Genomic DNA, 27,614 nt, shown 5'->3' on the forward strand with positions numbered 1-27,614 from the left:
TGAGCTCTCAGACAGTGAATTAACTGTGTGTTGGGAGCGGGAGGAGACTAGATGAAGTTCTTAGGATATTTAGATGGAAATCACGGTGCTCTCCAGGGACATTGAATGGTATGAATTCTTTCAGACAGGAATACTTGAACTTTAATTGTCTTTGAGATGACTGCTGTGTCATCTCAAAATAGAAGTTGTATAGGCAATATAAAGTTATTCAGGTCTATTACACAACATATTCTGTGCTTACATTGTGCTTTGGTTGTATGCACAGGAGAGTAGGTACGAATGTCAATGATTGGGGGGAAAAAATATTAACTTTGTGTTTGTTGAGTTAAAAAACGAAAGTCTGAGTTGTCTGAGTAGAGGAATGCCAAGTTTCTGTTTAGGGTTTGAATGCAGTTATTCTCTAGGTGCTGAGTTGCTCGTTTCTGTCAGGACTAGAAGCCTCTGGGCATGTTCGAAGATGCAGCTCTAGACAACTGGGGAACTTTTCAGTTCAGACAAGGGAAGTGCCTTTGGCAACAGTTGAGTAAGGATTTCTCAAGTTCACAATTTTCAGTGTAGGTACTTGGGTTTCAGTGAAAGTCCCCACTTCTAATCTGGGCTTTGCTGACTAGTTTATTTTACTTAAGTGACCTCATTGTTTCACTGAACTATTTTGCAAGTTGGAAGTATCTAAATTACGATCATATTTCTCATACCTTAATGAGACAAACAGGGAGAGAAAGGTAGGAAAAGAAAAATTTGCCTCCCTGTTCTAAGTGCTACTCCTTGCCATGTTTGTTAGTATTACAAATATAAAAAGCTTTCAGATGTGAAGTTTAGACATCTAGCCCAGTGTTAGCAGAAAGTATGGGACTCAGAACATGATATATGAGTGCAGCAGTGCTAGATTGCAGTAAAACTGTATTTAATTCTTACAGGCATTAAGTTGATTGTATACCCAGTTGGTTATTAATAATGATAATTTCCGTGTTTTAAAGTAAGATTTGAAACCGGAAAGATTTTCTGTTGAGCTTCGAAGAGCTTCCAAGTGTCCACAGTGACTTGGAAGGAAGTAACAGCTGCAAAGAAGACAGTGGAAAAGATGATGAAATCTGCTTTATAAAACAGCTTGTAGTGATTAAGCCAATAAGACCTGTCATCAAATAACAAGTCTGATGTGCTTTGATTTTCATTAACAATTGGCACAGACTCACTGTGCAGCAAATACGGAATTCTTAAATGGTTTGTTAGTTTATTTAAGTTCATCACCTCCTTGAAGTTGAATCTATTTGGTCATCCCAAGCAGAATATCAGTCCTTCTAACGGGTTGTTTCTTCACCTCATTTAAAAGTTTCTGCTGGTGTGATGCTAATGTTTTCTGTAATTTTCAGTTTACAGGCAGTTGTAGAGGAGGCAGTTCTTACTAACTTAAAACATGCAAGGGGCTGCCTTTTGGTTTCACTAAGCACATGCTCATGTTTTGTGCTTATTCTGTATGAATAGATAGACATTGCTTTAAGAATCTTCTGTTCAAGTAATCAAGCAATAAGCAATCTTTGCAGTGTTGTCTTATGTGCAAGTGTTACAAATTGCTGAGGTTTATTTTCATACAGTTTTTTATCCAGTAATTCCAGCTCCAGGAATCAGCAAGGCATCATCTATTTATTGTTTTTAAATCCCATATTGTTTAAACTGTTGGAAATTAATTAAAATCACTCTCCTTAATAAACTGATTGAACTGATTGTTAAATCTCTTGCATATGCAAATACTATGGAGCACATAAGCGGTGCTGCATTTGAAAGGGAAAAGGTCCGAGTTTTTGCTATAGTTCTTTTTATTAAGATTTTGAGTAGCAGATTAAGCCTTAATGCACTGCTTCCTATAAAAGCAAGCAATAGAAGTTACTTTTTTTTCCTATTTTTTTTTCCTCAAGTATATTTTAATGTACTTTCACTATGTATGTTTTATGGATACGCAGTTTGGTTTAAAAAAAAAAATTATAATTGAGAGTTTCTGTTATTACGACAATTGTGGAGAAAGGGATGTTAAATCAAGGGGAAATAACCTTGTGAAGGATCATTTGCAAACAGGGAGATTGGGAAGTCTACATGGAAGGAAAGCTGACCAAACTACAACTGAATGAATGCTTCATTAAATCATATACATACAGCTCTGTGCTTCTGGGCATGGATGAATTCTTAACTGCAGCTCTGGAGGTTTATCAATACACCGTATGTTCAGTATTTAAATGAAATAGAGCCAGGAATTTGTGAGATGTAGCACATTTGTGGTATTTATATCACTCAGTTGTTGCGTGTGAGAAAGAATGTAGTTAGAAAGTGGTCCCCAGGTAATGCTGGTATTGCTTCCTGGAGCCTTTTACCTAAGATGTAGTTGAGGATTATTAATGGTCCTCTTTTGGCCATTAAGCTGGTAGTTTGGGTCAGCAGTGTATTACTGTTCTGCTTCTTTCCTCTCCATTGCCTTTACCTTTCCAGTATTACTACTGACTTCTCCTTTCTGTTCAGTTGTTGCCCTCTTGTTGTTCAAATCACAGATTCTCAAATATTCTGTTTCTTCACAGGAATCAAGTTCTGAAGCAATAATTTTAAAAGATTTCAGCACTTGGAGGATTTCAGCCCATTTGTTCAAATACATTTATTTTTACTTCAGTCCTGCATTGACGTTAAGGTATGGTATTTATAACCTGGATGTGGATCTGGGCAGCCTGGTCTCATGGTTGGCGTCCCTGCACATAGGAGGGGATTGGAACTGGATGAGCACTGTGGTCCTTTTCAACCCAGGGCACCCTATGATTCTATGATATATTACACTGCAGGTACAGAATAGTCACTTTTTTCCTCTATGAGCAGTACAGACTAAGATTTTTATTTTTTTATCCCAGTGGCATCAAAGTTAAAGAGAACTGAATGAAGAATTCTATGAAAGTGGGGCAGTAATTGAAAGGGCAGTAGGCAACTTAAATCAAGAGGATATGGTTAGGTTGTTATTTACCGTGCAGTATTTTAATCTTGTTATAGAATCCAGTGTAGGTAATGTATGCTACCTAAGTAGGCTCCTCAGAAACTATATAAAAAGTTTGCTATTCTGTTGTTTGTAGCAGCCTCAAATTTGCTCCCTTCAAACAAATGGGTTTTTTTGCAATGCAGCGCAAAAGTGAAGAAATTATGAAGTGTAAGAAAGAGGTGTTTGTGCCAATTACCTATTACATTACTGGCACAGTATTAGACAAGGGAAATATGAATCAGCTTGCTGTAGGCTTTCCTGATTGGCAAAGTGTTCCTAAGTGTTCTGCTTGATTCATGCTAGTGATTTAGATGTGAGAAACTATGGAGATAACTTAAAGGAGCAGCAGTGCCTTAATACTACCTTTCTGAAATAATCCTTTGTGTTTAATATTGCTCTAGTGCTTCAGTTTATTGGATACCATTCCTAGTTTTATGAGAGGTCTGAAACAGTTTTTATTTATTGATATTGCAATAGCTGCAATACTGAACACCTTTAAAATAAATAATAAAATTAAGGTTTGTGAACTAACAAAACATTTCAGTCTGAATCTCTTTAGGGGGAAAGTAAATGAACTCGATCCAAGTATTGCTGCATCACATCTTCTGTTACTGTCTTAGGGATGAAAGCTTCCATGTACTCAAAGGATGGGGTGGGGTGCAGGAGGAAAAAGTGCTCCATTATCAGTTACTTTTTGTATATCCTACTGCACTCTTCTGTAGCCATCTGCTGTTAGCTTCCTTCAGAGGCAGTACCTCAGGAGAGGTGGAACTTGGGTCCAGCTTTGACATGTTGGTTCCTATTGTATGCGTAGCTGTCTGCAGACTGCAAGCAGACAGGGCTGATAGAACTTCTCTACAGATTTAAGATGTAGGTGCTCCTGGCTTCCTAGTGACACTTTTTTCCTTCTTTTCCAACAATATTAAGATGTCTTATGCCTCAGAACACTAAGTGATACCAGTGCTTCTGAGTGCTGTTGATCATTATCTGAATCTGAGGTGATCCGTTGCGGAATGATTTTCAGCCGTATTCCTTAGTCATGGAATTAAGAGTAAATTAAAAGCTTTTAAATTAAAGCAATCCCCCCTCACACCCAAACAAACAAAGAATAGCATGCATAGAATTAAGTAATTAAATATGTTTGTATGGTATCTCTGACCAAACATGTTCGGTTAGCGTGATTTTCTTTTCTCCTCTGCTGCAGGACTTCTGAAAATTCCACTTTATATTCTGAGAAACTCTAACGCTTTGCTTTTGTTGACTGAGGCTGGCAGTATTCCCGAGGTGATCAGCAGGAGGGGGAACTTTCCTCTGACTTTGAAACCCTTACTTAACCTGATAATGCATCTAAAGTTGTTGGTGCGTTGGGATTTCCCTTCTGTGCGATCAGCTGGCTCAGCATCCTCCTGTGCGTGTCTAGAGCAACATAAGTTGAGACAAATTCTCATCGTGCAACAAAATACCGTGTGATTTAGAGCATTTCTTCATCTGCTATGTTGAAACAAGCACAAGGGAAGGCGCCTGGCATTACCGCTCCCGAGTTTCACTGAGTAGTTACTCATGACATCAGGATTGCCTTCAGTCAGAAATCTTGAAGTGCAGCTTTGGTGGGTGGGTCTCTGAAGAATTTGAAAGAGTTGTGCAGATGGGGCGTGTTTACTTCTGTCGAAGTAGGGAGCGCGATGCCTCTTCGTGGCTAATGTGCGTGTGTTCTCTTTGGCTGCAACATCATAAAGGTAGGAACTTCTTTAGCCTTTTTTTTCTTCCTGCTTCCCTACATTAGGATGTGATCCAAACTGTTGGCGTGTCAGCTTTATAATGACAGTTGAAAATAACTCATAATAGTTTCAGGACAGAGGGTGGTATAGATGTGAGGAGATCTTATAGGTTATCGCAAGTATTCCAGCCTATGAGAACTGCTTTTCTACTTGAAGTATGAATTACAGTTGTACTTCTGCATCTTGTATCATCTTCATTCTATTCAAAGTGCTACTAAGAACAGGTAATACTGAACTGGAAACTAGGAAAACTTTCGAGCAGGAGAAATAATAGCTAATGATATAAAATGCTTGCATAGAAAACTTTGAATTTAGATTGCTTGAAAAAACTAGTTCTAGTTTTGTCCTCTAAAACAAAGTGCTATTCTGCGAGTAACTCAGTTCAGCAGAGTTTTATGTATGACTTACCTGCTGCTGGTCTGAGGTATCTAGTGCTGTGAATAACGCATTAAAACCAGCTTCTGGAAAGGGTTATTTCATAGTAACGCTACAAAACTCAGAGTAATGCTGTATATTTCTTCCCTTTTACTTTTTGTATTGCTTACCTATTTTTAGCTAGCTTTTTAGCTTGAATCAAAACTTCAGCTGAAGCACCACTGTTGATGAAGAGACTGCTGTTATGCATTAACTGAAGGTCTCTCTTGCATTTGTTATGACATGAATAGGATGCCAAACAGAGGCTGCAGTAATGAAATATGAGTTATGTTCTGACTCCTCCTCTAGTTGGCTTTGTGGGTGGAGAATGTATGGCAGGTTAAACCGCAAAGGAAGGGATAACCAGCAGGAGGAGAACTAAAAACAGTGGAGCACAACAGACTTAAGTTCTGGTTTAGGGTGTTGAGGAGATGAATGCACAAGTTTGAGTCACTGTGCATACATGATAGATGAAGACCTTGACTGTCCAACAGCTCCTCTTTCAGGAAGCTGTAAATAAGACAGCTCTCCGGAGTGAAACTGCACCAGTGCTGTCTCTTTCCCTAATTCCCGAGGGCTAATTTGAAATGTTGAGTCATCTGCTGTGCAGGTGAAGAAGCTTACATCCTTTGCTTCTACACCCTTAGGTCCTCTCTCCAGTTTCTTATTGTTCTGCTACCTTCACGCATTTTGTGGCTGTGCTATACTTAGTGCCTCTTATGTTCTGACAAGTTTTACTAATGAGTTCTTGAAGGAAGTGGTGTCCCCTAGGTCTGCTCAAACTTCCTGTGAACTAAGCATCTAAGAGCACGTAGTTCTGCTTGAGCTTTCTTCATAGAACTGTATTTTTTTGCTTAAGCTCTAAAGTATTGCGTAGCTCTTTATCCAACTCTGTCAGTGTCAGGGATTTCAAAGCTTAGACACAGGCATAGTTCACACTGTAACTATTCTTCGTGACAACTTTTTTTGCTCCTCGAAGCTGCCTGAGATCTACTGCGGTTGGACTTGATGATCTTCAAGGTCTTTTCCAACCTGGTTAATTCTACTAAAGCAAATACATACACTCAGAAATGCTTTGTCTTTAACTAGGCAGAGCATGGTAACTTTCACCCAGAAAATGATTTCTTTCAAACAGTTCTGATTCTCTTTCCCCTGTAGAACAAAGGGAAGTGTAATAAAACTCACTTGCCACCTTAATTGAGATTTAGTTTGTGCTATTTTGGCCTGCTACAATACAGAAACCAAGTTACAAGGTAATGTGATAGAATAGTAAAAGAAGCAAAATATTCTAATTGCCTTATAACTAGGGACTTGTAACTGTTTACAGTTGAAACTTGTCCGTATTAAGGAGTAAATTTGAAGTTAAGGGTCTCATAGTGATCTTAATTCAGCTCTGTTATGTGTATGAAGTATTTCAGTGTTTCATCATAAGAACCTCTAACAGCTCTTTCATTTTATGCTCCCATTTCTTGTATGTATTGGGTGGGTAAGATGTCCTTCATGCTGCAGGGGAATCTTTGAGCAGCACACTGCCCAGTATTGGCAGAACATAAATCTGTGGCTGAAACTTGTGTGTTGCCTCTAGCATTTATTGCTTAGTCTTAAGCAAAACAAAAATAAAAGCTGTAATACAGACATTCTGATCTTATTTACTCTTTTAATCCACTTTGGTTTAATGTTTAAGATCAACAGCTTAGAACAGCTTTGCTATCTTCTTGATACATGATGCTTGTGATAACTTTTTCTCTCCAAATCTCACTGCACTAGCTTAAACAGTTCTAACAAGGTGAGGGCAGGAATAGGCGGGTTGTTCTTACATTTTGTTGATTAGTCCTTTTCCTGTTGCACCTCCAGAGTGGTACTTTGTAGGTAGCCTAGGAAAGACACTGAGTGAAATGACACTTCATTTCAGTCGTGTGTTTGTATTGGCAATCTATTGAGTTTTCTAACATTCAGTACGTGAAGACAGGAAGTCCTTCTAACAATTCCTTCAAACCTGGGTATCACCTTCCCTTGGTTCTGGTTTTGGAAATTCAGTTTTTGCAAAGCAGGAGCTTTTGCATGGAGAATAAAATCAAGACTTGCCTGTGTCTCTTTTTATTTATTCTTTAGACTGTAGCAGTCAGTAACTAAACTTCAAAGCAGCTCCTGACCTGGATTTTCAAAATCTAACCACATAGTTTTTGGCTTTTGTCAAACCCAAATTTGTGGTTTTCTTGTGTCATGTCAGTAAAAATATAAGTGGTTTTTGTTTTTGTTTTTTTTTTTTGGTTTTTTTTTTTTGTGTTTTTTTTTTGTTGTTGTTGTTGCTTTGTTTTGTTTTTAACTGTAAACATCAAGACTCCATGGAAAAGAGCCTGAAAGGAAAGTTGACTTTGGTACTTCCCAACTGTGTAGGCTTTTCTTTAATTACAAAGGATGCAGTTCCTAAACTAACCATTCCTGACTTTCCTGTTCTACACGAGCCCAGTTATAGTAGTAGATTAGGCTACAGAAGAAATCCTTAGCAAGGACTTGATGAGATGCATTTACTTGGAGTGTTTATTTTCCAGGATACAGTGGAACCTTCCAATTTTCTATAATATCTTTGTTTTATTGTTACACAGGTTTTTTTAAATTATTTTTTTCAGATCCTTTTAGAGCAATGGCAAAAACTTTGGTTTTGTCAGTGAAAATAATATTGGCAGTGTTTACCTGGGAAATAGTAGGTATTTGCACCCTAGGTTGAGCAGGGCATCTGTCACTTAGGTGTTGTTTTCACACCTGATTTATAGCTGTTTCCTTGGCAGTGTTAGAAGCCACAAGTTCTGAGCTCAACAATCCTAGAACAAGGATGCTTATACTGGGCAGACTTTCAGATTTCTTATTACAGAAATTATATATAATGTCCTGAGTCTGGACAGACTGGGCCTTTGCAGCTGCTGCTGATTCTTTGGAAGCAGAGTGTGTATAACAACACACACTGAGGATAACATCTCATGGCAGTTCCTGCAAGCTACAAAGACTGGCCTTCTTTGAAATCCAGTATCTACAGCCTGATTCCAGCACTGGGACAGACTGCTACCACTTGGGCTTATTCTTCATGCCTTTGTGCTGTCACAAGCTCCTGATAAAAGTGAGCGTCCTCTAGTTTTATGCTGATGTTGTGGGAAAGCAAGCTTGGGTCCTGACAACTGCGGTTAATAGCACTTCTCAGGGGTGAGGATTTCTTGGCAGTGTAAGAGGAGTTTGTTGCAAAACACTTCACTTACCCAAGTACTGAGAAACTGGTTCTCCCATCTTCCACCTAGATTTCGGGCACTGTCTGAGGCAATGCCTTTCTACATACCCATTGCTGCACATCAGCCCTGTTCCTGGGTGGCAGAAAAGATAGCTGAAACATCTCTACCTATTTATTTGACTCTACCACAGGAGGTACCAGTGGCAAATGCCTTTCACTTCCCATGCGTGCTGTGGGCATTTGAAGAGGTATTCTTGGTGTAAGATTCTATGGCTACTGGTCTTCCTGACCTGATTTAATAAGCTGCCAAAAATCACTGGGTTTAAAACAAAGCTAGACACTATAGACAAAACATTAAAAGTACATATAAGTGCTTGTGTCTGGTCTACTTCTAATGCACCACCACTGGAGTCCATAGGGAAAACCGTAGCAGGAAAAAAAAAATAAATGACAACATAACAGAAAAATTCTTTCTAATGGCACTGGAAATGATTTGAGAATGTTTTGCTCTCTGCCATTCAGTCTCTTGCCTGATGAAGTGACATAGAGGTGGGAGTAAGGAATTCTGAGAAGCCTCTCTGCCACAGTTGTCCCAGACACCTGGTAGTCAATGGGGACATTAGCAAAGATATGGGTTTTTTTGGTAACAGGTAGCTTGCTAGCGACAAATGAACCGTTTACCTTCTTAATCACCTACTCCCTATCATCTGGCCTCTCATTTTGCGTATCTCACAGCTATCGTTGAGGGTCAAATGATCAAAAATAATCTAAATGGAAGCAGTCATGAGGTAGAGAAAGCTGATAATGGGGGTTTAGCAACTGGGACAGTGGTTGCTATGGATGTGATGAGTAAGGCATAAAGCAGGATTCTTGGTATTGGTCATGCTGTGGGGTTGCTAAAATAACCTTTAGGATAGAGAGGTGAGTATAATTATTAGCTATTAAAAGTGTAATTGAAAATTACGGGGAAATAGCCCCAGTACCTGAGTAACCTCTATTACAAAGATGGAAATCTCCAGAACTGCTAAGGGAATGACCTGATTTGCTGCAGTGAAAACAGTGTAGGGTGAAAGTCCCGTTCAAGGATAATGAAGCATAGCAAGCAATGCAAACAGGTGTAGAATCTCATCGATGGTTTTCTAAGAATTTCTTGAACAGCCATCATTAGAGATGGTTTAATCCACTGTGCACCAGGCAAAACCTGTTTGAAATACGGGGGCTTACACAAGAGTGAGTTTCAGAGAACCCACCTTTCTGTGACTCTGGTTGGAGTCTCAGAGTAAAGATTTCTATGGACATCTGTGGGCTCTGGATCAGACCCCAGAATTTCCTTGGTTGTTAAAATTCAAGTGTGTGCTTATGAGCTTTAATGAAGGTGTATTATCTTCACACGTCATATATCAGTTAGTTGCCTTACTGTATGACAGTGTGTGACAGGAAGACGTGAGTTGCTTAGATTCTAAGAATCCAACTTTGAAATATACATTTCTAGGTTCTTGTAGGGTTTGAGTATTCTGGGTGCATATTTAGTCACAGCCCACCTCCTGTAGTTCAACTGTTAGTGCTCTGTGTACTGTTTTAATAGAGTGGCCCATTTAAATTACAGTTTGTGATAACTTGCAATGCACAGTCTAGTTTAAAAATACAGATACGTAAAGGAGCACAGCTAAATAATGAGTGTCTCCCCTGGTCTTCTAGGGGAGCATGTCTGCAAGCTTTTCTGTCTGACATAAAATGTCATGTTTCAAAGCTCTGTTTCATTATCATGGCGCCTGCGAGCTGTAATTGAGGGTCTGTTAGCAGCCCCGTTATAAATCCTGACTTCCAGGAATTTATAATTCAGCTGTAAAGAATTGCTCTAGGCTGAAACTTGACTTATAAAGTCTCAGGGAAGGAACAATCGTGATTTCTTCATTCTTTATTTTTGCATTTGCTTATACACACAATCCATTCAGTAGATTTTACTGTCCCCCTTTGGCATTTAAAAAGACTAAATGGTTGAGTTATTAATATTTCTGTGCTGACTACTGTTCATGGCCAGTAAACTGATTCATGGTGCTTGTTAACCCAGCTCTGTTTGACGGGTACAAGTCACAGTTTCACAAACCTGCAGCAAGTCTTCTGGTTAATGGAAGCAGCCCTTTGTGGATTGCAGCAATTACTCATTAACTGTTGATTATAGTGGGTTTCAGAGCTCCGAATCTGGAAAATCTGTACTGTGTGAGTGTGTGAAGCTGGGTGTCCTGATATTGCACAGGTGAAAGTTGACATGTGGCTGTAGGCAAACCTGGAGTTGTGTTGTCCCTACTTGGTACTGGAGGCACATGAGAGGCCCCGAACCGCTATCTGCCCTCGGCCTGATTTGATTTACTCACTGGATCCTATTCAAATGGGTCACTGTAAGCTCTTCCGATGGAAAGTTCGACATGACGAAGAGGCTTGGCTGGCTTTCCCAGCCTGTTTCCTCATTCAAATAAAATCCATAAAATCAGTTGTTTCCTATAAGCCAAACAAAGAACTATGAAGAAATTTTATTCTGGGGGGGGGGGAATCATTTTATTACTTAGAGAAGTTATAGGAAGATCACTCATTCCTTATATGTAAAACATTTGGACTGTAAAGCTCTTACAACTAAATGAGGAGTAACAGAAAAATGTATCTAAAGACATAATGTAGAATGGGAGGGTTGAAAATGAAGCTTTGAAAAGGATGAAATGTTTTGGATTTAGTGAAACAATCTTTTCCTTCAAGAACCGATTTTTGACGTTTTGTTCTGATCCTCAAATAAGCTTATTGCACTCTGTAATGTTATACTTGGTCCTGTGCACAGCGGTACTTACAAATTGGGATTAAAATGCATATTGCAACTACCACATCAAGCAGTAGTAACTCAGCAGCAAAATGCCTTCATTAATGCAAGATTGAGTCACCCCCTGGAAATTCTCCTTTTTCTTTTCCTCCCATCCTCCTAGCCACGTATATTTAATTGAGAAGAGTGGCCTAGGGAGCACCAGTTCTCATTTGTGTCGTTTGTCTAATTGTGTGATAGATTAGAAGCAGTTATTGTAAAAGATTAGACCAGATATTAAATGACCTTATTTGAAAGACAGACGTGAGACTGCAGATTTAAAACAAACAAACAAAAAACAATAGAAATGCTGATTCAATGACTCTATATTCATTTATACCAGCTAAAGATCTAAAGATTCAGCTCTATTCTTTTCCCTTGGTATTTAATTCCCCCCTGCATGCCTGCAGTAGCGCTGTGGAGTGCTTCTGCTGAGCCAGCGATGTGGGTGCAACCTGGGCTGGTCAGAGAGGATGTTCTGGTGGAACCCAAGCCTCCTGTGTTATTTGCTTGTACCTTCTCTTTAGGAAGTATCTTGCCAGCTGGGAAGCACTGCTCTTCACAAGGCTCAATACATTTTGTTTCATGCATTTTTCTAATATGATGTGAATAATTTTTAATTACCTTTTCATTTGCTTAGCATGGCGCACATATTAAAGACACTCAACAGCTGGTTCTGGTGGGAGAATATTTGGATGCCCATCAATTGCACGTGGGCAGATTTTGTGGACCGCGAAGGCCTTGTCTTTCCAAAACCACAGCAGCTGTATGCCACAATACCGTATGCTTTTGTATTGCTGATTATCCGATTCTTCGCTGAAAGGTAAGAAACATGAACTCAATTTTACCTTCTTGTTAGTTTCCATTAATGCTAAAAATGATTGAAAAACCAGATATCGTTCGATTAACATTCTTATGTTTTCGTGATGGAGGATTAGTTGGTAGTCTGCTAAAAACACCTACTGCCACAACAGTGGAAAATGACAAACTTGGAGGTAGTTTCACTGTTAGGAATGTGATTCCAGCCCAATCCAGAAGGAGGGTGTTTCTATACAGCTTTTTGTTTGGATAACTCTAATTATGCCCCTCCTCTAGAGATACAAATCCTCCAGAAACATTTTGGTTTCTTTTTGCTTTCTCCTCCTTTGGTAGAAGTATCATTACTGCTCCTTCAAACCAAACCTCTCCTTTTGGTAGTTTCTCCCCCAGCACACGAGGCTGATCAATCCCAGGTGTCCAACTGGAGCAAACTGAGGCAGACTTGAGGAGTCATACTTTCTCCCCCCCCCCTTTTTTTTGGTCTAACTCTGGCTTTTCAAGCTGTATTGATTCTGTGACTGGAATTTTTATGGTATGGGCAGAAGCTGATTCCATAGAAGAAAGCTTCAAGAACATCAAGATTCATAGTGCTTTGACTTACTCATTTGTGTCGTTTTTCTTGACTTTTCTTTTTTTCTCTAAAGAAAGTGAGTAGTAGGTTTCTGTAACTATTTCAGGATAGAATGAGGAAACTTGGAATGCCATAAGTTGGACAGACTTGAGACAGAACCAGATAAAATCATTCATATTAGAGATCAAAAGTAATTTGGATCACATGTTTATAACTATTCGCAGTTTCTCCTGAGTAAGCGCTTGCCTGACTGTCTCACTGCACTACTATTGGAAACTGCTCATGTGAAAAATCAGCCCACACATCTGGCATGCAGTGAATCTGCTCATGAATGAAGAAACTGACCACTACTAGGAATAGCAGAGAATCAGTTGCTGATAGCAGCAGGGGCTCAGGGCTTTTCTCAGAAGAGCCTGCCCAAGCCGAAGGGCAAAGCAGCTGCCATGCTCTGTAGCCCCTTAGAGGGCAAAATGGAAGAGAAGAAGCCCTCTGTTGTTGAGGGAGTTGCTGTGTGCCACGTGCTGGAGGCTGCATGGAGAATCTTGTTTCTTGGGCCATGGCAGCCCAACATAATATGTCACGTTTCTCTTTGCCTCTAAGAGAAAGTATCCCAGTAGCATTCTTCCAGCTCACATGGACAGACCAGTTGTTCTTGTTTCATGTGACCTTAACTATTGCAGAACTCAACAAAATACAAGAACACAAAATTTAGATTTCTTCCTTTATATCTTTTCAGGACCTGCGTTTTTGAATAGCTGCTAATATGCTATTGTTCTTTCTTGGGATTAGTTAATGAGATGTTTTTTTTCCTTGTGGTGCATGGTCATATCCTATGGACAATTAAAATGCTTCAGAATGACTTCATTCATATCCTGGCATGAGAATAGCTGAGGTCTTGTAATTGTGTTGCGTTTTTTAAGCTTTTCATTGCATGTTTTTTTCAGATACATTGCTATTCCTCTAGCAAAAGCCTTAGGTATAAAGAATGTAAGACGTGTGAAGCCGCAGCCTAATCCTGTTTTAGAGAGTTATTTCCAGGAGTGCTCAAGACATCCATCTCAAGTAAGGACTCTTTTAAACTAGTTTTGGTTCTTGGAAAATCACAGGTTTTACTGTTTTAATAAACAATCAACCATGACATCATGGGATGAGTTCCATCTGATTGACAGATGATTTAATTTATTTGGGTTTATGTTGCTGTTCCCCTGACAAGGGTATGTAGCATCCAAACCAGAAAATACGTTTAAGATGTTTAATGTTCTGGCATGCTCTTGTACATTAGACTGTAAGAAGTATTTCCAATGAAGATCAGTGCTTCATCTTCTTTAACTCATTCTGCCTGGAGAAACTATCAGCTGACGTCTGTTGTTGGGAAGTGGTGTCATATTTATTGCAAGTAGTAATATTGGAACACTGGGATGGAAGCCCTTTGATCCGCTACAATGCTGCACACTTAATCATGGCTAATGAAAGAAAGAGAAATAATCTGTGCGTTATGTTGCTGTCTATTTTTAAATTCGAACAAGATAAAAGCCAACATTTACCATCCTGAAATATGAAGCAACCTGATTGTTGATGAGAAACAGGTACCTTGCTGCGATTGCAGTCTTGGAAAGTTCATTTAATTGACTACAAATACAACTGCAGCATTCCTACACTGGTTTTGAAAAGAACTATATGCTCAGCTGATTATTAATACATGGAACTTTGTGTTCTATCCCTGACTTTACCTCTCTGGCTTTTTTTGGCCTCATACTGTGAGGAGTAGATGTATTCATGTGAGCATGTAAGCTCTTCTCTGTCTGGACAAGTGTCTTGATCTCTGCTTCATAACTTCCTTCCGTATGAGTGCAGTTTGCCAATTAATCTCTGAAGGGAAGCACAACATTTGCATCTTCATACTTCTCAGTATAGATAGAAAGAATTCAGGCCACATCCTTTAGTTGTCTGGCTCAGGGACCAGCGGGTCTGAGAGTGCATGCAAGGTCCTGGCTGTCATCTGAGGACATCTAGGCTCCATTGTCTGTCAAAACAAAGTCAGTATTCCTGTGTGACAAGTGGAACACTCTTCAGCCAGCAAGACAGGCTGAATAGAGAGCCAGTTTGCAGTGCTGCGCTCCCCAGCAGCTGAAGCATCCTTTGCTCACATACCAGAGCTTTTTTCCAAGGGAAGGAGACCAAGTGAATTGGACTTACCTTGGCAGTAAGTGATGCTGCCACCCAGTATTTGCATAGTAGCCTCGGGGTAAATTGTTTCTCTAGGGGGATGAGTGGAATGCTGCCTCCATTTCTGCAGCAGCTCCAGGGCAGATCAGCCCACACCATCTTCATTTTAGGAGGGAAGAGAGGGAGGAAGCCTACAAGGCTGCACGTGAAGCTCTGAGCACCCAGAGACACAACAGTCTCGTGGCCAACAGAGAAGACAGCTCATTACCCTCAGCTCACCTAAGCAGGAGCTACATTACCCTCAGCTCACCTAAGCAGGAGCTATAACCTTGTGCTTAGCAGCAGACATGGCTGCACAGCAGAGCTGCTTCAACTTTCAGAGTGCAGATACAGCACAGACACTTGGCGGCTGATGAATTTTTAGGCAGTTGCTCAAGCCTTAACTTATTTTTAGGCATTGAAAGAAGGCAGTCTGGATTTTGTTTGGTAGGATTAACTGACTTGCCCTGTTACGTAGAAGAACATCAGATTTGAGAACAGAGCCATGTCTTACCTGAAAGACTCATTTAAATACAATCTGGCAATTATGTAATAAGATTATGTATTGGATGCACTGGTAATCTGTAGTAATGTGTGACACTTCAGTAAGTTAACCTCAGCAAAACCTCTTGCTTAGCAGTAGGAGTTCGTAGAATGGTAGAATTGCCCAAGTTGGAAGGGACCTATAAGGATTGTTGAGTCCAAAGGTGCATCTTTGAAATTATCAGAAGCCACCAGAAAAACAGTAGCATGGTTTGTTAGCCTATGCATTTTGTACGCACTTTAATAATATGAATTACTGTCCTGAAAATCCAGGATTTCTGCAAATGCCATTCAAAAGGTAAACTGGGAAGCCAGCAGGTTAAAATGGCATAGGTAGTTAATATTAGTTGTATTTTTAAATGAAGACCTTACAGTGGGTGGGAAGGCAATCTGTGAAGTACAAAATCAGTGCAGATGTCATCAGTGTAGGTTTTGTTGCTAACGCTGTTACTTTTTTTTTTTTTGCAGTCAGAAATTCAAGGCCTTGCCAAAAAGTGCAACTGCACAGTCCACCTGGTGGAAAAGTGGTTTAGGAGACGACGAAACCTTGAGATCCCAACACTGCTTCGGAAATTCCAGGAAGCTTTGTAAGAAGAGACAAATCTTGTTGTTATTATTGACTTCTGTTTTTTTTGGGGGGAAAAAAAAGCAATTGAGGTCCTTAGATGCCTTCCTGACAGGAGCTCATCTCCAGGAAGCTGGGTCTGTCTGGCAAGGGGTTTGGTTTGTGTTTGGGCATTTACCAAGAAACTGAATGGAGCTAGTAAGATTTCTCCAGATTTGTAGCTGAAAAATATTAAAGACTCTAAAATGTTTTAATTTTCTTCACTATTTAGTGAGGGGCTTATTTGTAGGTTGCTGCTACATAATGCTTGATGAAACTATGTAGAGAATGGGAAAACATGTCTCTATCTGCCCATAATCATAGGGGAACAAGAGTACTTATTCACTCTTGTTTAAATATGCATCTGTGCTGTCATCTTGGGATAATATTATGTGTCCTGAGGTTGGTTCAGGAGCTGGAATCATGTCATCCTAATGAAGCAGTAGGTGTCACAACTTGAACACAATGTACCATATGGAACGTGAGCTCAAATATGCTGTGGGCTGTTGAGTAGTGGGCTGTTGAGCAATTCTGAGTGATAATGATGAATATGGAAAACGTTTCAAAACCTCCTTCTGCATCCAACCACAAACCAGCAGAGCCTTCAGGAGTCTGTTTTCTTCATAAATCTGTGAGAGATTCCACTTATATAAGCATTTTACTAATTAATTATTCCAGTGTTGTCCAAGATCTCACACAAACTGCAAGTCCCCAAGCGAGCAGCACAGTTCTGCTGACACAGCTCATCCCTTTTCAATACTGAAACTTACTGTGCTAGTGTAAAATTCTTTCCTAATGTCCCACCTATTTAGATTTTTAGCCAATATAACTACTTTGGCAACAATTCATGTGATCGTAATATTTAACCTCTTTTAGTGAAGGCTGGCTTAAGGAATGAGGGTTAAAAGCTCAGAGTTGAGTAGTTTATCAAGATTATTTTCAGTGTGAATCAATATGATAACGATAAATCCAGTTGTTAGGCATTAGGTGTATTGCTTTGAAACCTGAGTAAAATGTTTCGGCAAGTGACATCCATGTTTTTTTTCTGCTGTTCTGTGGCTGAGTTATCTTTGTTTGGCAAGTGACGATAAGACTTCCTGCCATGAATCCAGGAGTTGCCTGCCATGGGTCCATTCTCCTTGTTACACGGAGCCAAAGACAAAAATTGAAACTTGCTCAGCAGCTTAAGTTAGAAAGAAGCAAACAGGTTTTTCTTGTGCAATTCTGGAGACCTTGCTCTGCTCTTTGTGTCAGTGAATTTAATTGGATTTAATTTTCAAGGCAACAGGGAAAGAGCAGAGCTAACCCATGTTAGCAGTCAGCATTATGAGCGTTATGACACTTTTGAAAGCCTGCAATCTCCAGGATCATTTTTATGAATCACAAGGAAGATGTGATGAGCCAGATCCACACTGTACTTAAGCTATTAGCGTTCCCAGTGAAGCAATACTGAGGTTTGGAAAGGTCTTTGCATGAAACCTTCCCTGCCTTAAAAGACTCAACAGCCTTTAAATTCACCCACTAAGTTATTTTTTGTTAGACTTGACTCAAGAGAAAAAAAAATCAAGAGAAAAGATTCCTGAAGTTGGATCAGAAAGATCCTTTTACATCGCTGCTGTGCAGTGCTGTCCTGGTGGCCAGGTTCAGGGTTTATAAGGCGCACGCTGCATAAAAGGTTGTGAATTTGGATGAATTCTACTTGGAGCTTTGTTAATGCAATTCATGAAGAAGCTTGGCTGAGTGCAAAACGAGGTATCGCTCATCTGGCAGTCTTGTTCATATGATGAGTTAATCTGAAGCACTCTGAGTATTTACTGCCAAGTGTTTTAGATATATGGACTTGTAGGGCTGGGGACTAATGGTGCAATCAGGAAGCTGCTGAAGCATGTGTACGTATTACACTGAACACAGAATCTGTTCGACATCCATCGAACCACTCACACCTCTCGCTGGAAACGTGAGGAGAAAGAACAGCAGGATCAGCCCCTGTTAGTCAGTCATGTGCCACAGTGTTTTTCCCAGCATCTCTCATTTAACTCTGAGTGAGGTATTACTTATGAGTTCCGCCCTCCCCTTCTATTTGCTTTCCTAATTTCTGCCATTTTATTTCTTTTTTTTTTTGCCTGTGCAGTGGGTGTTATGAAGTGTATTTTCCCCCCCTCCTAATCTAAGGAAAGATGCTTAAAAGTGGAAATGTAAAATGATCATTTATCACCAGCGTATCTTCTGGTGCTTTTCTAATTGCTTTTTGACCTCTTCTGCAGGCGTGATGCATATTGCCCCGCCTGGCCTCCAGTGTCCCATGTACTCAGTTTCTTTATTGCTTTTCCTCTAAAACATTGGCTCAGTCTTTGAACATGACATTCTTCCACGTGGGACAGCCTCCAGGTAACGCAGGGCTCAGAAGAGAGAGGCTGCTTCAACCAGACTCAGTTCTCAAGTGACACTTCATTACCATTTGCCAAAGACCCACAGTCATCATTTTTATTTGTCTCTCAATTCATTAGTGCCAGTGAAAGCAGAACTCTTGTCAAGGCTCTGTCTCCTTTTTAGCAACTCGCTATTCTGGGAGGCTGTTTGCTGTTCTCCTTTGGGATGCCTCTTGTTCTATAGTATGTTCTCACTGCGTTTGGGGCCCTGTGCCTTTGTGATTGTGACCTCTCCCAGCATGTGAAGTCCTGCAGCATTTTCCTGCTGATCTTGAAGAGCTGCTCTGGGAAAGGTCAGGATTGTTCCTGCAGAGCAGAAGAGGACAAAGGAAGAAGTTTTTCATCACCTGTAGAGGTGGGAGTGGGAATGCTCCTGAGTCTGCAGACACACCCAGTCCCAGGGACAGCACCTCCCACGCAGCTTCCAGAGTCCTTACAACACTGATTGCTGGCTCCAAATCACAGCATCCTGCTCTGACACACATAAACAACAACACAGTTTCGGTTCACTGGGGTACATGGGAGCTTTTTTTCCCCCTTTGCTGACTTACCGGATCAGTGATGAAAATCTGAAAGTTTATTCTTTGGATATGCATTTAAACCACCAAAAGCTTACACCAAACTTAGATGCTAGATTGAGGCTTATGGTTAATTCAGACCTGTGTAGTAAATATGAACTTACCTGGTAGCTGTTGTTGAGTTCCATGGGGCTCCCCTGTTTTCAGCAGCTGGTGTTTTGTAGTTGTTGTTTAACAACACACAAAAAAACAGACAAAATCTACTGAGCAATTGAAGCAAGTTGCTGCTGACTTTCACAGTGTTAATAACATTTGATCAGATTGGAAATACACGCTCTGTAGCTGAAAGGTTTTTAGTGGTAGGGAGCTATGAGATGTTCAGTCCAGTGTGAATATTCTAGAGCAGTTGATACGGTGATTCAGTGTGTCTGATTACAGCGGGGCAATCAAACATACGTTTATAGGGAATCTCTTTGATTTGCTATGACTGCTGTCTTGATGATCTTGTGCCTGGCTGGAGAACTACTGGCACAATCCACAAGCGAGGGGTCTGTGTTGTCATCATATAAACTCACTTTTTCTTTAGCAATTAATCAAAATATATGAATGATAATCCTTTAGATATAGCTACAGGGAAAGTGTGAGGGTGCATTGACGTGTAAATTGTCTGTAATGTACAACGACTTTCTAAAAGCTATGGAAAAGAAGTGATAATATCTATAAAAAATAATATTATGTTCTTTTCTTTTAATCTTGCAGCTGGAGATTCTTGTTCTATTTTGCGTCCTCCATTGCTGGGTTTATATTTCTGTATGATGTAAGTTCATTTTGCGAATATTTGATATATTTTAACCAAAGTAAGGACCGATCTCTAGATACTAATGATGCCCACTGCAGCTCATGCACTCTGACTTCAGTGGCTGTTTGGGTTGAGAGGTTTGAGGTATGTAATCTGTGTGACAGGCTGCAATATGCACTGAAGTTTTAATTGGGGCTTTAATTTTTACTCATGAGCTTATATGACTAACAATAAAATAAAATAATGAGTAACCAGCGTTGTTAAGAAAGGTTTACAACACGCCTTATTAACACCCACAAGTACCTCCCATGGCCATGCTGTTCTCAAAGAAAGCAGCACAACTCTTCTGGCAGCTCTTTTTGGGGTCACAGAAACAGTGCATTTTATGGCTATTTATCGTGGTGTTACTCCCAACTTCTGACTCAGCAGCAGAGTGTGTTGCTCGTAGCTATGTGAGCACTGCCTGGGGTGTCATTAATGCTTCTCCTGAGCGACTGAACAGTTCCCAGTGTGTCTACGTTCATCTGGCTCTCCTCCCTAAACAGTTTATCCTCATGAACCAGTGTGTGTGGCTGGTAAATACACCAAAATGTAATAGTTGTGGCAACGCATCTTGAGTAATTGCAGTAATAAAACACGCCCACTGCTTTGGATGATGAAATGATCAACTGGAATATCTCAGGTGTCTTGAAAAGAAGCCAGAAAGCTGAAACTAATATGATAAACCTGAGATATACGTTCTCTTTAGAAATTGCTGGAGAACAATTATCAAGAACATACTTTCTTAGCCTGTTCCACTTAGAATATGCTTAAGTACTGAGAATTTTGCGTTGATGATTTGTTGCTCAGCTGATCGGTCTGAATGATCTGTCTTTCCCAGAAGCCTTGGTTTTACGACATATGGCAGACGTGGGTTGGCTATCCATTTCAGGTGAGCTTTTTGGCATCAGTCCATTGGCCTCAGGGCTTTCCAGGTATTTCCCCATTGGAAGGGGTAATCTACAGAGGTGCTTCTCCCTCCTAGCAGGCATCACCTAGAGAGGTTTGGCACTAAACTCTTCTGCCAGTTTTTGGTACCTCCAGGTGACTCCTGTGCTGCACTGCAGCCTTCCAGCCCATCCTATGCTACCAGTTGTCCACAACAGTCCCTCAGTGTTTGAGGCGTTAGTGTGGAATCCTTTGGTTTGCACCAGTTCTGATAACGCTTTGAGACTGAGGCACAGTAGCAGTATGCAGACGGCTGCACCAAGCCTGTGCCAAGTGTCTGCTGGGTGCTGTTGCTCAGTAGCACAGGTGGAGGGAGCCCTGCAGCGACGTGGTTTGGCAGAATGTGATGCCCTGCTCTGGGAATCTCTGCTCATTACTTTTTTTTTCTTCTTTTTTCCCTCCAAGTGTCACAGGGTTCTGATTTCTTTCTGAAGTATTTTACTAATGGTCCCCTAACAGATGGCTTCAAGTGAGCTGCCTTCTTGCCCACCTGTTAGAGGTTCTTGCATGCTGCTCCCTTCCTGTTTTGGTAAACGTGTGGCACATCACACCACATTCTTTTTACTTGACTCCAAGCAAGGGGCCAAAAGTAAAAAGAATCCTGCCTCCTAGCTGGGTTTTTCCAGCTCCTTTTACTTGTGGGACCTGAAAGACAAGCTCAATCCCTGCTACCTGGGAAACACATTTAACCAAGCGAGAAGCCAACCTCTCTCAGCATCCTAGCCCTGTTGTGCCCTATGTGGATACCTAGGATTCTAGTGTAAATAGATGACCTTTTAGACCTTAAGATGTGTGAATATCTGAAATGTTTGTTGTTTGCCGAAGTGGAGAGCTTTATTTATTTGCAGTTGTTTGTAATTAAACACAGAAGGACTCTACATCAAGTTCTCTGACAAAAGCACAGAAAAAATCACGCTAAAAATTGGGGGCGGGGAAGGATCTACAGAATCTTGGAGTTTGGTCTGAGTAAAGGTTAAAATATTTGGCTCCCAGAACATCCTTCATAATTAAGCCCAGAACGTGGATTTAGTTTAATATTTTTTTTAGGCAGGACTCAGCAGAGGAGCAAAAAAGTGAGGGAAGGAAAAAAGAAGTGATTTCATTTGGTGTTCATTTTTGCTATTCTCCAAGTTAACTGGTTTTGGTTTTTAATACTTTTTTTATTGCTATTATTTTATTTACAGACTTTGCTGCCGTCTCAATATTGGTACTACATGGCCGAGATTAGTTTCTACTGGTCTCTTTTATTTACACTTGGGATCGATACCAAAAGGAAGGCAAGTGGTCACGCTAAACGAAGTTGATAAAAGCACTGTCCTGATACTGGATTGGGTGCAGCCACATGAGGGCAGCATCAGCCTATCCCTGGCACACCTGCATACTTCCCTGTTCTGGCTGTCAGGTTCCCTCTCTGTGTGAGACAAAAGTATCTGCATCCACAGGGAGACCCTCCAGAGCTGCACTTGCATGGCTCTACTTTTTTTCTTTCCTTCTCCCCAGGATTTTTTGGCTCACGTCGTTCATCACTTTGCAGCCATTGGGTTGATGAGTTGCTCTTGGTGTGGCAATTACGTGCGTATTGGAACACTGGTGATGTTTGTGCACGATACTGCAGATTTCTGGCTTGAGGTAACGATGACCTTCTTTATTAATTGTTTTTCTTCCTTTGTTTTCATCACCCAGGTTATGTTCAGTTCAGATGTTTTAATCTCTTTGCTATCAGTTTCATATGTTCCCTCCCTGTCCCTACAGAGACATGGCTTTACAGTCATAAATTGTGAGATTAGAAAAAAAAACACCTTCCAGATAATTTAAGCTGATATTCTGTTACAGAACCCATCATGAGTAAAGAGCAGAGGAGAAGTTGTGCCGTGCATTACAGGGGCTGGAAATACAGCTGCCTCCCTGCCTTATTCTTGCTTAATTTTTAAGATTAGAGCAATTTGGCCTGCGAACAGCTTGTCACAATACCAATTCTCAAGCAAATCTAGCAGCTAAAAGCTTGGCTACTTCTTTAAGCTGTCTTAATTTGGTCAGCATTCACACCCTTGTGTCAACCTCATTCAGCTCTGGCTGGAGATATTCGAGCTGACTCTGAACGAGATACCACAGGTACTGGCAGAAGTAAAGTTTCTCCATCTTTTGACTAAATATCAATATTCAAAAATGTTTTAAGATTTCTCTGTGCCCAGTTCTGCAGTGATGGAGACCTGCTGCCGGGTTTCCCCAAAGACAAATTAACTCTGTGGTTCCTTCAACAGCATTGTTCTGGTTTTATGACAGGAGGATTCAGACACGGTTTCACAGCCTTTTTGATGGCAGTGCCATCTAACAACAAACAGCCTGTAGGCTGTTGTCTCCCAGTACTCATTTCTGCTCCCAGTTGTGTTGGAGCAACTGATTGTGGGGTCACACATTTGGGACTGGTCCAATTAAATGCAGGCTTCTGCTGGGTTATTTTTAATCCTTAACTCTTTTGTGGTTCAATTCACTGTAAGGCCCTTACAATCAGCTGAACCAACAATTGGAATAACAGCACTCAGACACAAACTGAAGTTAGCTGACTCTCAAGCAGTGTTTAAGCTGTTTAAGGCTAAGGCTTGGCATCTGGAGCTTGTGTTCACTCCTGAGATCAGCTGTTTTGCTTGACAGTACCCAGGGTGATTCCTCAGCGAAGCATGGGGAGTTGCATGTTTCAGCTAGGGGAGAAGCAGAGATTATGATCTTAACTAGTGAAATGAAAACCGAAGCTATGACCTGCAGCCCTCAAAGAGGAGGGTAAGAGCTGAATTTAGGGACAGAATGCATACACTAGAATGCTGGTTTACAAAGGGTCACTGCTGCTCCTGAGTGTGTGGACAAGGCCAGCAGCTTCGCATTGAATCTGGTACAGCACTGAGGGATGAACCTTTGCTTTCAAGAGCACTTCATGTTTTCATGACACATCTACATTCACATCTCAGAGCTGTTTCTTCAGCTTTTCATACTGAATCCCATCTTTTAAGATTAAAGGAGAAACATAAACGAAGAATCTGTTTTGTTGCTGCTTTATTAGGTATTAGTAAACTGATTGCTCTGTGTGTCAAACAGGGAGGAAACCTTCTTCCTGCTTAGGGAAAGATAAGTTCTTGTTTACAGAAATGCAGAAATGAACTTATTTCAGGGGATATTTGTAATGTGTTTGATTTGCATTCAATACAGGCAGCCAAAATGTTTAATTATGCTCGCTGGGAGAAAACCTGCAATATTCTCTTTTTCATCTTTTCTGTCGCATTCTTCATCACAAGAATCATCCTGTTCCCCTTCTGGTAAGCAATATTTAACACAGTCATGACCTTTTATTTCATTCTAATTTCCATTGAAAAGTTAGTAGTGGTTGTGATGGGTAAAGAAGAGCAATTGGTTGTACCTTGAAGAGAAGAAGCTGGGCTTCTTCATTATTGGTCACTTCAGTGCCCATGACTTTATTTAGCATTTTAGTAAAAAAAAAAAAAAATATATATATATATATATGTACTTATATATATATATATTTATATAAATATATATATTTATTTATACATATATATATAGTTCAGTTAAAAAAGTTTTTAAATTAGCCACTTGAAAACATGCTAACTCAGATAAAGGGTTAAATCTATTCTTTAACTTCATTTCATGGTTAGTAGTTAGATGCTGTGAGATCCTGTGCTTTTAAGGGGGTGAGCTACTTAACAAGGAGTAGTCGTTGTCCCTTTCATTCCTGTCTTCTTGCTGGAGCTGCACAGTCAGAGGACAGTCTGTCCTCTATAAGTGCAGTTACTTTTTCTTTTGGTGCCTTCTTTTCAGTACTTAGCTCTTGAGTGCTACCTTGCATCACTTGCCTACGTGGGAGCACTCAGAAAAGTTAAGGTGAACCCATGAATTTATAAAGCCAGTGCACGTAAATCACAACTTGCTGAACGCTCACATGAATTTGGAGTTCTATGATTTAATCTGCTTTGGAGTATCTACACGTGTGCTTAATGCTTAACATCTTTAGCTTTTAAAAAGTGCTTAATGTGTTTCACATCCAGGGTTTCACTGATTTGCTCTAGATTACTTTCATGCCCCTCCCTGCATGTGGACAAACCCTCAGAGACACAAGCTGGTTAAATTAGTAGTTCTGAACACTGATCAGCACAAGGTTTTAATTTCCTGTAGTATTCTTTTTAAAAAGACATCAGCATTTCTGCTTTCTTGTTATTTTTTGATTAACTGCACAAGTGATCTCCAATCATTTTGCTTCACTGAGCTTCTTGTTCTTGAGCTTGGAAGCAAAACGTGATGAGATTAAAAGGACTCAAATAGCCCAAAAATAATATGGAAGAATTGAAATCTCAAGATGGACAAAACACGTGTTAATTAACAAAGAGCCCCGCTGCAAAGCCTGCAGGATTTTCTCTGAATGTGGATTTCAGATTAGAGAGAATTTGCATGAAAAATGGCATAGTCTGGCTCTGTGTTGTGTATTATCTAGACCACACCGAGCTCAAGATTAAAAAATACATTGCCATCCCTACTTAGAATACTTTCATGCGAGACTAGAATTTCTTATCTTCTGACATCTGCATTTAGGTAGAGATACATAATATAGGTAAGCCACAGCTTGTTAGCTGATCTGGCATCTTTGCGGAGCTTCTTAATATCTTTGTGGGAGGAGTTAATCAGTTTGGAATGTGAAAGTAGAAATTGCTTTAAACAGCATAGAAAAGGAACCTTGCATCATAACAATGACCTTTGTTTTCTCAGGATTCTGCGTGCCACGTTATATCAACCTACATTCTACTCCACCACTCCAGTCATAGCCTATTTCTTATTCAATGGGATGCTACTGATCCTTCAAGGCTTACATATATATTGGGGTTACTTGATCCTCAAGATTTTGAAAAGGTTCATTTTCTTAAAGGTAAGCAATTTTGCCTCACGGAAAGATCAGTGAAGTATCAAACATACAATGAAACCTTCAGTAGATTTACTTGGCATTTCTTATTGTCTTCCTGAACTTTCCTGCTGGCATTCTTGTTAGGGATCTGCTCAGTACAGAGACATCCAAATGTGCTTTCTGCCCTTCAAGTTCACATGCAAGGCCACAGATCAGAATAGCAAAACTTCAGGTACAGGTTTTTTTGGGGTTTTTTTTGTGGCCTGTATCTGATGGTAAATGAGAAGTGAACTCTCCCAAAAGCTGGAGCCCAGAGGTGGTACAGAAACTTGAAATGCCTGTTTTCAGAGTGGAAGTACTTTTTTCTTTTTTTCCCTGGACTTTATAAGAACAATCACAGAAATGAAGGGAGGTGAGTGCTGCGATCTTTATATCCTGCAGAAATCTCGTGGTTAAAGTGCTTCAGGCTTCTCTAAATCTGAGCTTGGTGATACTTGAGTGCTGTTTTTGGACTTAAAAATCCATATAAAGCCGATCCAATGTTATATTATGACATAATGAACTACAGTCCCATTCAACCATGACATACAGATAAATCATGCTCAGAGCTCAAAGGCTTTTTCTTTTATTTTCAACGTGGCTTTTTAAAAAGGCTTAGTTTTGCTGAAGAAGTCTCAACATATTCAATAGAGTAATAGTGCAAGTTTGGGGCTGTCGTAGCCAACTTTTAACTTGCAGAGGAGGCTCATATGGGAAGAAGCTGTAAAGAAAACTTAGCAGTCCAGGCCTTTGGAGAATGTCTCAATATTTGGCATAACCATCAGGGATACTTTGCTAATTAATGTGAAATATGCTATTGAAAAATGGTATTTCTTGTGATTATCAAGACAAAAAACATTACTGAGCTGACTCTAATCTTGTCTGAAGCAGCTAAGGTTGTGAAGCATCTTAAAGAAATAGAGATATTCCTTCCTACACATATTATTCATCGTTTGGCTACTAACTGAAACTATCCTGTATTTTAGTTTCTGGAAATAACTAGCAATGAACTCCGTACAAATGCAATTATACACAATTTTGCTGCCCAGGCACGGACCCTATCATTTCAATAACATCCTGACCCAAACCTCTTTGAAGTTGATGGAAAGACTGCTGCTGATTTTAATGGTACTGGATGAAATTCTAAAATAACAGCCAATTACTCTGGCTATCACCGCAAATGAGAAAGAGTCAAGCTGAATGTCTTCATTCTCAGCCCAAGCTTATTCTGTAGTTTGAGTACTTCCGTGCCCTTAATTTGTTTATTAATTTCAGCCAAACTGATAAGACACCCCTCAGAAAAACAAAACAAAACAAAAACTAGTCATTTTAAACAGCCTTTTTGAAAGGAAAACTTCTTTGGGTTTTTTCTTTAGCTTTCCTGGTGATCTATTTATGTGTCGTGACTGTGAAGTGCAAATTGTGGATTGTGGTATTTTAGGTTCTGTCTTGCTTTGATGAAGAGGCCTGACTAAGTGATGAAATGCAATGGCCAGTTCAGTGCAGCTAGGCCTGGTAATCCATTATGATTGTTTCCATTGGTTGGGCTTTGCAGTGTGCCAGATGGCGTTTTTTATACCTCAAATAATGGTAGCTGGGACTATTTGTGCTTCCTTTTGCCTTTCATTCATCCCACTGAATTTTCCAGATGATTTTGATGAGGGTCTGGATGAGAAGTTTCTTGATTAGTTACTTTGAAGGATGATTCTGTTGTTGCTCAGTTTTGATTTGTGCTTTATTTATTTGTGCTTCTCAAGAAAGCTCAGGCAATTCAGTTACATTTCTGTTTGATCCCACTGGCCAATCTCAGCCTCATTTGAGGGCATTCCTAGATTCATGCAAGTCTTATGCAAACAAGTGGGTATAAAGGAGACTCATTGTCTTCCCTAGAAGAATATGGCACTTACAAGCTCTACCCTTGTTAGAGAGC

General features: G+C 40.1%; 1 protein-coding gene across 1 annotated transcript in view; it reads left to right on the forward strand.

Annotated features, from left to right (window-relative positions):
• CERS3 (ceramide synthase 3) overlaps window positions 1-27,614 on the forward strand; it is a 41,326-nt gene that overhangs the window by 1,173 nt on the left and 12,539 nt on the right. Inside the window, exons 3-12 of the mRNA XM_072345402.1 lie at window positions 2,565-2,671; window positions 11,908-12,090; window positions 13,602-13,719; window positions 15,874-15,992; window positions 19,716-19,773; window positions 20,636-20,686; window positions 21,927-22,019; window positions 22,243-22,371; window positions 23,944-24,050; window positions 25,513-25,669. Coding sequence (XP_072201503.1) covers window positions 11,909-12,090; window positions 13,602-13,719; window positions 15,874-15,992; window positions 19,716-19,773; window positions 20,636-20,686; window positions 21,927-22,019; window positions 22,243-22,371; window positions 23,944-24,050; window positions 25,513-25,669 — 1,014 coding nt within the window. The 5' untranslated portion in view covers window positions 2,565-2,671; window position 11,908. The remainder of the gene's footprint in view (window positions 1-2,564; window positions 2,672-11,907; window positions 12,091-13,601; window positions 13,720-15,873; window positions 15,993-19,715; window positions 19,774-20,635; window positions 20,687-21,926; window positions 22,020-22,242; window positions 22,372-23,943; window positions 24,051-25,512; window positions 25,670-27,614) is intronic.

Source organism: Excalfactoria chinensis, chromosome 10, assembly GCF_039878825.1.
Source record: "Excalfactoria chinensis isolate bCotChi1 chromosome 10, bCotChi1.hap2, whole genome shotgun sequence".
NCBI classification, from domain to species: domain Eukaryota; kingdom Metazoa; phylum Chordata; class Aves; order Galliformes; family Phasianidae; genus Excalfactoria; species Excalfactoria chinensis.